The following is a 13344-nucleotide window of genomic DNA, read 5'->3' on the forward strand; positions in this document are numbered from 1 at the left end:
TCTCATCTGCAACACAGCATCTCTGATCCAGCAGTTCCTCAGTACAACATTGGCATGCAAGTAAGGATCTGGAGGATCTTCACCTGGCAGTAACATGTTTGATTCAGCTGCCGACTTTTGACAGCAAATTCCACGCAGCACCAAAAGTCAGGATTGAGCCCAGGTCTCGGGGGCTGAAAGAGCATCTTTACTATCTGTGCCACTGTGCCATCATTGGGCATGCTCCTTTCACTGCCAGATTTCTCTCAACCCCCCCCGCATCCACCCCAATGGTTGAAGGTCTGGGCAAATGCATGGGAGGCACGCAGAGGGGGGTATCGTGTATTGGGTAATCATGTATTGTCTTTCCGCTGACTGGTTAGCAAGCCACAAAAGCTTTTCTCTGTACCTCAGTACACATGACAATAAATTAAACTAACTAAGGAGGGGAGAAATTCAAAAGGACATAGTTTGTCTGGAACAGAAATTATGTGCACTCGTATCTTGCAGATTTCCAAGAAGAAAGTTGCGGTGATGGTAAGGAAAGATTAAGGCCGTCCTTTGAAAGGTGAGAAGCTTTGAAATTGGATTGGGGGTAGTCGAGCCGAGTGGATATTTTGATTACAAGAATGGGGGAACCTAGTGGGGAACTCCTTGCTGTTCATGATCTAGTGTCTTTAAGTTGTTTGGTGTGAATATTTAGATCAAGTGTTGGAAGATGTAGTGCCAATGTGAGTTGATAACATTAGGTTACAATTGGCTGTGTTCTCAGCGGTTGGGCAGGTTTGGCGCTGAATGCACCAATGTGTCTCTTATTACCACCAACCCGCTCCTTGAGTGTGTGTTCACAAGGATTTGTTTCTGCAACAGGAATCGACTCTATCGTTCTCTGGGCCCCATGTCAAGGGGAATGCAGAGCTGCAGCAGGAGTTCAGCCGGGTATGTAACCTTCAATGAATGGCCTGTGGTCTACAGTCGATCAATGTCCTTGATATTGGTCATTAGGAATGTACAGGGGGAGAGGATGGAGGATGGAGGAGGAGGTGGAGGGGCTGAATGGACAAAGTGATGGTTGATGGGAAGAAGTGGCAGCTGATGAAATGGGGGGGGAGGGGGAAGAACATCCTGTCAGTGACCGAGGCCTGAAAAAAGCGCTGTTGGCCAGGGACTACAACGTGAGCCACAACAACAGCCGTGTCAACCAGATAGCGCGTGAAGAAGGGCTTGTTGGCGCAGGTCAGCAGCGTGGGGGCCTTGTTTTAAGATGATACAACCCCCAGTGCTGAAGTAACTCAGCAGACTGAATTAGTCTGAAGAAGGATCCCGACCCGAATTGCCACCTGTCCTCCAGAGATTATGCCTAACCTGCTGAGTTACTCCAGCACTATATGTCCTTTTATGTTCTGTCCCTGCAGTTCTTTGTTTCTACCTAGTTTTAAGGTGATTCTGACGCGTAAATTCTGACTTGCATAAGGGTTTATGGGACGTAACCCGTGCGTTACTAGGGGAGTGTCTGAATAGGTTGGTGTGGGCTGATGGGCCTGGTTCTGCACTGGATCTCTAAAGTCCTTCAAAAAAAGAATAATACACTGAGACAATATACAAGAGTCAGGTTTGGCGTCTTTTTCCTCAGAGCTCTAAATTCCTTATGACCTCACGGTACTCCTTTCAGAAAGTTGGGGATTCCTGGGGCACAGCAAGCAGCTGTTGAGCTAAGTAGTTCATTTTCCACGAGGGAATGGGATTGATCTGGGAGCCGGCATGGACTGGATGAGCCGAATGTTGTCCTCCCATGTCATGGAAATAAACGGAAGGTTTATTTATTTTGTGCTTTTATTATGAATTTCCAACACATTTATCTCCAATGTTAGTGAAGCCTCAGAGACACTCGGCAATATCTGGCATTTGTCCTTTCATCTCCCAGTCCCATCTGGCTCGTGCATTCCACGTTACAACCCTTTGCCATCGGGAGATTTAAATACCGGGATAATTACTTTGGAGATAAGAGATTGCAGATGCTGCAACTTTAAACCAGAAACAAACTGCTGAAGGAACTCAGCGGGTCTTGGCAACAACATCTGTGAAGGGAAATGGCCGGAAAGATGTTCCGAGCTGGGACTTTCTTCAGGCTGATAGATTAGGGGGGGAGATAGCTGATAGGGAAAGGGGTAGTTGTTATTTTGCATTCAAGGCATTGCTCAATCAGGTGCCACTGTAGGTCAGTGAGCACAGGGGCAATGGTACATGAGAGTTGGTACAAGTTGGGATGTGGGTCATGAAGTTTTTGATGAACAAAATTGTGCCATTGATTCAAGAGTAATGGTTTCTTGTATTTCTCTGCTCCTCCCAGACCTGTACTACCTGACAGTCAAGGATGTGCAACCATTGAAAGTGTTCTACGAAGGAAAACCGTCCTGAAGAATGGCAAGAAACCACTGGTAGGGAAGTAGTCCTCGTGTTGTGTCTCATCGGTTGCCTTTTTATTTCTATTAACCAGTTATCAGTGAGCAAAAGAGGGATGGGCATTGAAAGAAGGGTCTTGACCTAAAACATCACCCATTCCTTCTCTCCAGAGATGAGGCCTGTCCGTTGAGTTACTCCAGCTTTTATGTCTATCTATTGACATTGGATAGTTTGATCAGCACTATCAAAAAACACATGACGGATACAAAATCTCATAATGTACTTGCAACTACCCAGGTGAATCCATTTGGATTCCCCTTAAGAGATGCATCCCGGTTCTACCCATCCCTCATTGCTTTCGCTGCTACTGGAAACTAACTTGTTTTCTCTTTCTCAAGAGTCCTGGACATGATACAGAATGTGGACTATTTCTTCTTCGATAAATGCTGCCTGTCCTGTCGATGGTTTCCAGTATTTTCTCTTCTTGTATTGAAGATCACAAGTTTGTTAGTCATCTAACTGACCCCTTACTATTGTGAATGAAATTTTAAATAAAAAGCTACAGACGCTGGATGTTGAAAGTAAAGACAAAATTATGCAAATTCTTGATGTGTATCGAGAATGTATACTCCACATTCCCTGATGATCCCATCAATCCGGGAATGGAATTGATCTGTGAGCCGGAATAGACGCTCCATTCTACACCGGCTCATAGATCCATCCCATTCCCTGTTTAAATAGAAATAATTTGCATTGGGCTACTGTTGTGAGAAGAGAAGGAGTGAACATTTCAGGTTGAAGACCCTTTGATCCTTTGTTTTATAATCTGTAAATGTACCTTTTTGAAAAGCTATTTTGTGCTATGGTGGAATATTCCACACTGAGTTCCAGGAGCTGAACTGCCAGCGTTTGAGGCTTTGTACCTCACTACCTGCTAACCTCCAGGTCTGATAATAAAGATGAGAGGAAGGAAGGTTTGTCTCTCTCTGAATATTTTATTGTGTCTTAAAGCAGTCTGCAGCCAGTGAACATTATCTGTGGTAATATAGAAAACCCATCAGCAGTTTACACAGAGCAAATTCCAAATGGCAGATAATGACTAGAGTGGCCAGGACACTAGATTGAGGTCAGCAGGTGAAGGAAGTTGCCATGGGATTGATTTATATGCTGTGAAAGGACAGATGGGGCTCCAATTTAACGACAGTGCCGCACTCTCTCAATATTATTGCAGTGCCTGCCTCAACTGTGTTTAGATGTTTGTACAGGGACATCTTTTCCCTCCGAGTCTAGGGTAGGTGTCATGCTGGTAACTGGGTAACGTCATTAACTGCATCCTTTGCTAAGCAATGGAATTTACATCACTGAGATTAATCTCTGAATTGTTTGTAATTTGGTGATTTCCACTGAATTGCTGTTTTAACTTGCTACTCCTGACACATGTTTTGTGGCGAAGGAAGAATGGATTTTGGTCTAGGGCATTTCTCACTCAGAAATATCCTGTGCATTTTTTTTTTATACCTTTGGACTCATAACGTCATAAGTGCTAGAAGCAGAATTAGGCCAATCGGCCCATTAAGTCTGAAGAAGGGTTTCGGCCCGAAACGTCGCCTATTTCCTTCGCTCCATAGATGCTGCTGCACCCGCTGAGTTTCCCCAGCAATTTTGTGTACCTTCGATATTCCAGCATCTGCAGTTCCCTTTTGAACACGGCCCATTAAGTCTACTCTGCCATTCAATCATGGCTGATCTATCTCTCCCTCATTTCTCCTGCCTTCTCCTTATAATCCCTGACACCTGTACTAATTGAGAATCTATCTATCTCTGCCTTAAAAAATATCCCTTGACTTGCACTCCCTTGAATCACCCTTAAAATAAGTTTGCAATTGAGTTTTCCTTATCAGAAATCACCAAGTTCATTCTCTTGGGGCTGAGTGTAACACTATTTCAGTCGTGGAGCAGTAGGAAACTCTAAACCTGGTCTTGTTCTGCATTAACACAGGTGGCAGTGTGGACGACATATTGGGTCGCACTCTGTGACCATCAGCTCGTCTACTATGGAGCCAGAAGCCTGAAATCAACTGAAAGAGAACAGGTTGGTGTTGCTGGGGGGGGTGGAGTTGCCTACTCTAGTCTGAAGAAGGGTCTCGATCTGAAACATCAGCCAAAAAACAGAGAGAAGAGACCTGACCCAAAATAACATCTGTACATTCCCTCTGACCTGCTAACTCCCTCGGTCTGTTTTTTTTTGTTTTTTTTGCTCAAGATTCCAGCATCTGCTGTATTTTGTGTCTCATTGTTTCACTTACTAGACTAACAATTTGAGGCTTGGAATGAATCTCCAGAAACAAACGATAGGGCAGCACTGTGGCGCAGCGGTAGAGTTGCTGCCTTACAGCGCTTGCAGCAGCTGAGACCCAGGTTCGATCCCGACTACGGGTGCTGTCTGTACGGAGTTTGTACAATCCCACCCCAACCTGCGTGGGTTTTCTCCGAGATCTTCGGTTTCCTCCCACGCTCCAAAGACGTACAGGTTTGTAGGTTAATTGGCTTGGTATAAATGTAAATTGTCCCTAGTGTGTGTAGGGTAGTGTTAATATCCAAGGATCGCTGGTTGGTGCGGACTGGGTGGGCCAAAGGGCCTGTTTCCACGTTGTATCTCCAAACTAAACTAAATCCACCACATCCTGTGGATTTTTAAATTTAAATACAAGTTATTTTTAATCGACTTGCCTTGGATGCTGTTGGCACTGTCTGACCAGAATAACAAGCTATTCCAACAAAGGTGTCTAGACAAGGTATTATCCTTAAGTTTGAATACCTAATAAAAATATTCCCTTGTCCCTAGAAATGTCGCGAATAACTACTCGTGGTGTTCTTGTGTTCATGGTACTTGAATGTTGCTGGCATTTTATTTCTGGATTTATCAATTTAACACATTGACTTTGTGGAGCAGTTTAAGTCAAGTTACAGCAAGAGCTTGTCGATCGTGGGTTGGATACCTCTTCTGATGGATGACCCAGACAATGTGGACATGTTCCAGCTCACGGATCCAGAACACGGTGAGTCCAAGCTCCCTTCTGCACTTCCTATTAAAAATATGGAAGCCTGTTCCTTTGAGTGTGGGAGGTGGTGGGAGGGGGGGGGGGTGGAGTCCTTGAGAGAATTGTATCTGCCAAGTATTTAATCTATTCAATCCTGCCCTTCCTGCCTTTCTTTGAGGCCAATGTAGACAGTAGGATTGGTTGAGAAACGGGTTGTTTTTATGTGGTTTTGTCATTTGATATGTTTCCAGAGGAGGAATGCTGAAGTGGCCCTTTATATAACCACAAAGTCAGGAGCCTTGACAAATGTATGCTTCTGCAGGCTGTTTGACTGAGGTTTTGCAAGCAACATTGCCCTTTGGGTTGGGAGGGGGTCGTGAAGACTGCCTTTAGCCCAGTTTGCTAGGACAGACCAAATGGAGACTCCACCTATCCTGTACATTCATATGTACCAGAATTTGAGTTGCTGAACACTGGTATCCAAGATAGACACAAAATACTGGAGAAATTCAGCAGGACAGGCAGCATCTCTGGAGATAAGGAATGGGTGACGTTTCTGGTCGAGACTCTTCTCCAGCATTTTGTGTCTATCTTCGGTGTAAACCGGCATCTGCAGTTCCTTCCTACACAGGTATCCAAGGACAAGTTTGCAATTAGTTGCTGGTTTCTAAGTTATGAAGAATGCCTGATAGAAAAAGAGCAGAACTGAATAGTGCACTGTCAATGGCTATCCACTGTTCATGCTGCCAGAGATTACATTGCACTCCTAAAACAGTGACCCAGAGGTTCTTTGGATGGTGACTTGTGATTCTCCGTTGTAATGCCCGCCGTTGTGTTGTGCTGTGTAAATGTGGTTCAAAACTGCCTTGAGTTTCCTTCTGTTTCCAAAGCAGGGAATTCCTATAAATTTCAGGCAGGCAGCAAAATGAATGCCATGCTGTGGTTCAAGCACATGAGCAGGGCCTGCAAGATCAACTGGAGGCAGGTTAGTGCATCCCAATCAAAGGTTTGAATGTCGAAGAGCTAAATGTATTGCTCATTTTAAGAAATGAACTGGGAAGGTGCTGTAAATATCATCACGGGAGCACTGCAGAATCGATGACCATTATTCTGTGAGTTTCAATGTAAAGGGATATGTTTGGTCCTTAAGTTATGATCTTAAAAATGGGGTTGGGTAATTTTAACATTGCAAAAGAAGACCTGGTCTAAGTAGACTGGGGGCAGATACTTGCAGGTTAAACAATGGCTGGTAAATGCAAATCTTTTAAAAGAGAGTTTACAAGAACCTGGGAGGCAGAATGCTCTGTACGAGTGTGAGGGGAAATAGCAAGATTAGGGAACTGTTGATGACATTTGATATTAAATGTTTGATCGGGGGAAAAAAGAGGAAGCATATGACTGGTATGGACAACTGGAATCAAGAAATGTAGAGTATGTAGGAGCAAATCTTAAGAAATATATTGGGAGGCCAAAGAGGAGCTATATCAGGCAAGATTACGTAGAAAGCACAGACATTCTATAAATGGAACTGGAGGGTAGCAGGGAAAGTTTAAGCCTTAAGGACTAAAGGTGTAATCTGTGTAGAGTCACATAATGTGGTGAGGTTCAAATGGATACTTCTCATTTGCATCGAGCAAGGACGTTCAGGGAGTACGATGCCACCATACTCTGCCAACTAGAGTACTGTGACGAGTACTGTTAAGGAGAGATATATTATCATTGGAGGCAGTTCAGAAAAGGTTCACTGAGGGACTGATTGAGGAGCTGTATTTTGAGGAAAGTTGAACAGGTGGGTTTTGAAGAATGAAACAGAATATTTTTGGGACTTGATAAGGTAAATGCTGAGGAGAATGTTTCCCTTATGGGAACAGATGGAATCATCTTAGAACACCGTGGATGAAGCAGAATTTCTTATGATCTTATTGAATGGTAGACTAGGCTCAAGGGGGTTGAATGGCTTTCCCCTGATCCTTTTTAATTAACTTGTATATTTTTATTGCAGCTTCCCACAAACTTAATCTCTTTTGAATAAGTAGAGGAAGACTGATGGAGGAAGAGGTGGAGATCGTGCGGCAATTTATAAATTTGGATGGAGGATGATGGATGTTTGCTGTGCGTGTGCCTGGTCTGGGATGCACATGTAATCTCTTGCCATGTGGTTTATCAGCCTGTCGAAACTTGTGTTGTGGAGCAGATCCAGAGACTCTAGCGATAATAATATTCAAAGCACCACAGTGGGATGAGATAAAACTGTCTGACCAATTCTATCCTCCAACTGGCCACTGTCCAACAAAGTCCTGATGGAAAATGATGACTAACTAGCAGCAACATTGGGCAATTTGATTTAGATGTGGATTTCTGATTTTGTTACTGGAGGGAATGGTTACCAATCTTCTGGACTGGAGATGTTTTTGCAGAGTGTGCGACGTGGCTGCTGCAGTGAGCATTTCCTGGGGTTACATTTTCTCAGATGTGGCTTTGATCTTTATTGCACAAATGGTTTAAATGTGGGGAGGCTGGGGATAATTTGCTCTCTAATTGAAAAGAGAATCAATGTCTCTTATCAAATTTAAGCTGCGAGAAGGAAGCACAAGTTGTCCTTGAGCCTCGGTTGCAGCATTACTGCTGTGGGATGGAGAATGGTTTATGGAATCATCCCCCACTCAGGTACCCTTCAAACAGTGGAACATCTCAGATTGGGAACAGCTATCAGGAACATGAGTCACTCGTATGTATCCAAGTAATCAAGGGCATGATGAGCTGAAGGTTAACGTACTCTGCCAACACTGCACAGGTCCTAGCTGTCTTGGTCTTTGGCTTGGCTCTGCTTTTTGATCTGTGTATGGAACTGTTGAAGCACTTTGGAAGGAGCTCTGTCGAAACAGGAAAACAACTTTGGCGTGATGGGACAACAATGTGACATACATACCTGCATGAAAGACTGGTGCCAATGACTCAAAACAGAAAAAAAGGTTTATTCCTTTTTAAATCAACTCGATGGCTAGTTTTTATTCCCATAAAGGGGCTGCATTGGACAGCACAGCTTGTAATAGTTTCTCCAGCTGTTGTTGGATCTGTTGCTGCTGAAAATGAACATGGCACCCTCTGACCATTGCTTGTGAGCCTCAAGGTTTCTACCTGCACAAACTAACCAGAGATACAAACCTTTACTATTCCTGTCTGAATTACATTGAGTGGGATGGGTGGGATGTGAGTTTTTTCAACTATAAATCCATGCTTCATCCTTGCAGATGAGGCTCTTGTAACTGCAGGCTTAGGGATTCAAAATTCTAACTGGGATACTAATCCTACTTCAGCCACTGCTCCCCTAATATAGCTTCCTCCTCAACAATGCACAGCTAACCTTGTTGGGTGGTGTCATTAAACACGAGATTCATTTCCAGGATCTTAACAGCTCTGGCGTTGACCCCTATTGTGGCATCAATATGACAAGTATTGGAGCACGATAATATTGTAACAGGTGCACAAACCTGGTGCTTTCTCTCCATCCCAGCACAGTTGCTAATTCTGTAAACTTTCATTCCATGACCTTTTGCCACAATGATTTGGCTCTTCTAGCAGTTATGCAGTAAGCTTTACAATTTGTTGGAGAACCTGTAGCTGTAGGTTGTCCGTTAACTATCTTGTTTCCCTCATCTCGGGTATTTATTTTAAAGCAAATAAATGAAAATAGACATCATTACCCTGCGATTTTTATCTTACCCGTGCCAGTTTGCTAGCAGGAGATTTAGACAGTCGTCTTGAGTTCCTGGAGGGGTGATCAAACTGGTTCCTCTACTACTTTTGGTTTGATTTATAGCTTGTATCCTTTGAAAGACACAAAATACCAGAGTAATTCAGCAGGTCAGCCAGCATCTCGAGAACATAGAAAGATGATGTTTCGGGTCAGGACCCTTCAGACAAAAATCTAAGGCTGAAGAGTCCCGACCTGAAACCTCACCTATCCATGTCCTCCAGGGATGCTGCCTGACCCGCTGAGTTACTCCAGCATTTTGTGTCATTCCTTGGTAAACTAGCATCTGTAGTTCCTTGTTTTAATAGGAAGATTTGACCCCACCATATGGGAGTGATGGAGTGATGCTTGTATTTGGATGTTAGCCCTGTACTGATTGAGCAGGCAATTCATTACATGGGAAGTCTCAGTAGCCTGTGGTTTATACATCATTCAGGAGTGACGAGCCTATGTTTGTTCAATAAGTTGCCCCTTGTAATCTCCTCCATCCTACTCCACCAGTGTGCTCTTCCCACACTTAGCTCCTGAGTATCTGCCAAATGTGTGTGGCACTAAAGGCAACAGCGCTGGAGTAACTCGGCGATATGCTGCCTGATCTGCTAGGTTACTCCAGCACTTTGTGTCTTTTTGTATAAACCAGCATCTGCAGTTCCTTGCTTCTACGTGATTGTGGCGCTGCCTGGGGTGAAAGAGATGCTGTTCCTGGGAAATTGATCTTATTTGTTTTGCTTTACAATTATAAGGCTGCAATTGGAAAATAATATGAATCATTCAAATAGATTTGAATCTTTTTTTAAATTGCCAGGCCTCTTTGTTTTGCAGTCCACATTTTATACTGATGGATGTGATTTAATTTATATCCTGTCTGCAATGGCCCTGGCACTTTCGATCTCTTATCACCACTACATAATGTTTGATTTAGTTCACTGCTGCACTGATGACATTAAATATTGCTCGGCGTCTGCTTGCACCTTTCTCTTTCCAGCCTCCTCTCACTAAAACCACATCCATAATTTCCAAATTAGTGGGGCACCACCCAGCAAAAGCCCTGGATCAAAACTCTGTGGCAGTAGTGAGTGAATGTGTTTCATGGATGATTATGCTTGTTAGGGAAGGGTGATTGATTCTGTGTGGGCGGTGATAATCGGGTACACTTGTTTAGTGTGTGTGAATTGTGAGAGGTTTTGGGTTTGGCATTCTCACTGCCTATGCTCCCCTGAGAGCCAGTGACTGCAGAGGGCTGTAATGCAAAGGAAATATAATTAAAATATGCAGATGTTAATCTGACCCTGACATCCTGTGATCTGAGAGTCCAGGCATTGATAAATGATGGAGAGGAAGGAAGGAGGGAGCCTAAATATTTCCAGCACCTCTGTGTTTGATGGGTTCATTGGTTCTGCAGGGAATGTGGGAACTTTGCACCTTTGCACTGAGATTACCTTGTTATTAAAACTCTGCGAGCAGTGGCCACAGGATTTCAGCTAGAGACGAGGAACATGGGGTTGCCATATTTTAACTAATGATGCATAATAAAAATGGAGATATATTTTGTATTACAAACAATGCCTTAAATCGGAGCTTTGGGCACAATAAAGAATTTGTAAATGTATCCTCACTTGTATCTAACATGTATTAATATTAACAATCCTTGGTATTTTTATATAAAAAAAGAATAAATGCTTGTGATGTAATCTTGTATGTGAAGCAAATGTTTGATTTTTTTGCTCCAAGCAAAATGTCTTCTGTTTAGTATCTGGACACCCTCTGTTTTAGTGGATTAACTCGTGACCTGCTCTGTAATTGGTGTACCCTGACACACAGGGGTCAGGGAAGGGGGGGGGGGGGTGACACAGAACAGAGATGACCAGGTAGGGGAGGAGGGAAGGGAGAGAGTGAGTCGTGCAGACACAGAAACAGACACACACACAGTTCCATCTTCATTCTGTGCAGTGTCAGCTATCGGCCAGATTAGGCATTGATCTGCTGCAGTTGTCCTCTGACCCTGCAACCTGGAGCAGAAACTGTGGCTGATCAAATTCGCCCTGCCCTCTCAATGAGATCTGGGGGTGCTGGCACCAAGAGCTCCACGCTACACAAATGACCCAAACGAGGGAATTTATTTACTCTCTGGTTTTAAAATGTTATGGCAATCCTGACCTCCGGTGCTGACTGTATGGAGTTTATATGTTTTCAATGATCATGTGGCTTTCCTCTGTATTCATCCCCTGTTTGGGTTAGTTGGCTCTTGCAAGTTGCCTCTGGGTGTAGGTGGGTGTTAGAAGAATCGGGGGAGAGTCGAGTATGTGAGAGAGAATAGGTCTGTGGATAAACAAGTGTGGGAATGGGATTACTCTGACAACAATCTCTCATCAACCCAATAGGCCAAATGGCCTATGTTCTGAGAACGTGGGAATTGGGGTGCACCTTGTAGCCTGTGCTTATCCCTCCACCAACGTCATCACTAAAGCAGGTTGTCTGCCCATTATCTCTCACTGACTAAAAAAAGACAAAGTACTGGAGTAACTTAACGGGTCAGGTCCTATGCTGGGGTATATGGATAGGTGACCTTTCAGATGTGGACCTTTCTTCAGACTGATGGGTCCAGTCCCAAATCGTCACCTATCCATGTTCTTTGGAGGTGCTGTCTGACCTGATTTACTCCAGTGCCTTTTTTTGTAAACCAAAATTTGTAATTCCTGTTTCTGTCTTGCTAGCAGCTGTGTTTCGTACAGTACAAGAGTCTACACTTCAAAGTGCTGTTGGCTGCTTTGGAATGACGTGAAAGATGTTATACTGATGCATGTTCTTTTCTTTCCCCTGTAAGAACCAATTGCAAAATTATCAGTGTAGCCTTGGACAAGCAAATGTTTTAGCCGGCAGATCATGGTAACCTAGGTATGGTTAGTATAGTAAGACCTGAGTGATCTCCTGGACAAGTGTCGATCGCCTGGATTGGGGTCGGAGAGGAATTTCCCGGATTTTTTTCCCGAATTGGACCTGGGTTTTTATCCGGTTTTTTGCCTCCCCCAGGAGATCACGCGGTTCTTGGGGTGGAGAGGGGTGATAGCGGTATAAAGGGGAGGGTAGTGTCTTGTGTTCTGTGTCTTGTGTCTACTGTTTGTGGGTAAGTGTGTCTGTTTAGTGTTCAGCCATGAGCGAATGGCGGTGCGGGCTCGACGGACCTGGTGGTCTACTCTCGCACCTACTTTCTATGTTTCTATGTCTATCATAAAACGTGAGGCAAAATGGCTTGATGAATTCCTATTGCGGTTGATTGGCAGGCCAGTCATAGAGAGGTACAGCATAAAAACAGGCCCTTCGGCCAAACTTGCCCACATTGACCAAGATGCCCCGTCTACACCAGTACCAACTGCTTGCGTTTGGCCCATATCCCTCTAAACCTATCCTATCCATGTACCTGAGTGACTGTTGGTGGAGTGGGATAATTCTGGGACTGTCTTAAAAAGAGCTGCAACTAATGCTTCACTGAATATCTAAGCGTATCTGCTTCTGAATAATTAACTTATTGTTCATTCTGTAATCAGATATGAAAATCAATATCCACTGGAGACATCAGATGTTGTTAATGGTTTTAATAAAATGAAGCCTCTACCTCCCTCTTCTGGCACAATGGTAGACTTCAGACAAATAAATGATTTACTCATTATTCGGGCCTTGAAATTTTAATGAAAAAAAAACAGTTGAATATATTATTTTTTTTTTGTCTTGGTCTCATTTGACGTGTGGAATTTGGTCTGTGATCTGTTTAATTTAGTTTGGTCATAAATGGTCCTCATAAGGTTTCCCCTGATTTCACAAGGTAGACAAAAATGCTGGAGAAACTCAGTGGGTGAGGCAGCATCTATGGAGCGAAGGAATAGGTGACGTTTCGGGTCGAGACCCTTCTTCAGACTCATTTCGTAAGTTCAGTGTCAACTATGGCTCTGGGTGGGTGGATGGTCACGATCTCAACCGAATACAAAGGTTGGCTCTGCAGTGAGCAACACTCTACACTTGAGAGTCAAGAGTGTTTAATTGACATGTGCTGAAGCGGGGCAATTAAATTCTTACTTCCAAAAGCATAACAGGTCTGCAAACACAATATTCAATAGATAACACAATAAAACAAATCAATTAAAAAACTAATATTAGTGTCAAACAAAACCC

General features: G+C 43.6%; 1 protein-coding gene across 1 annotated transcript in view; it reads left to right on the forward strand.

The window, feature by feature from the left end:
• Positions 1–9302, forward strand: part of LOC116966127 (ras-specific guanine nucleotide-releasing factor RalGPS2-like) — a 49120-nt gene extending 39818 nt beyond the window's left edge. Inside the window, exons 14-20 of the mRNA XM_033012313.1 lie at positions 490–547; positions 850–918; positions 2330–2417; positions 4382–4474; positions 5336–5441; positions 6317–6408; positions 7426–9302. Of these exons, the coding sequence (XP_032868204.1) occupies positions 490–547; positions 850–918; positions 2330–2417; positions 4382–4474; positions 5336–5441; positions 6317–6408; positions 7426–7455 (536 nt within the window). The 3' untranslated portion in view covers positions 7456–9302. The remainder of the gene's footprint in view (positions 1–489; positions 548–849; positions 919–2329; positions 2418–4381; positions 4475–5335; positions 5442–6316; positions 6409–7425) is intronic.
• The last annotated feature ends 4042 nt before the right edge of the window (positions 9303–13344 follow it).

This window comes from Amblyraja radiata, chromosome 35 (genome assembly GCF_010909765.2).
Source record: "Amblyraja radiata isolate CabotCenter1 chromosome 35, sAmbRad1.1.pri, whole genome shotgun sequence".
Lineage (NCBI taxonomy): Eukaryota > Metazoa > Chordata > Chondrichthyes > Rajiformes > Rajidae > Amblyraja > Amblyraja radiata.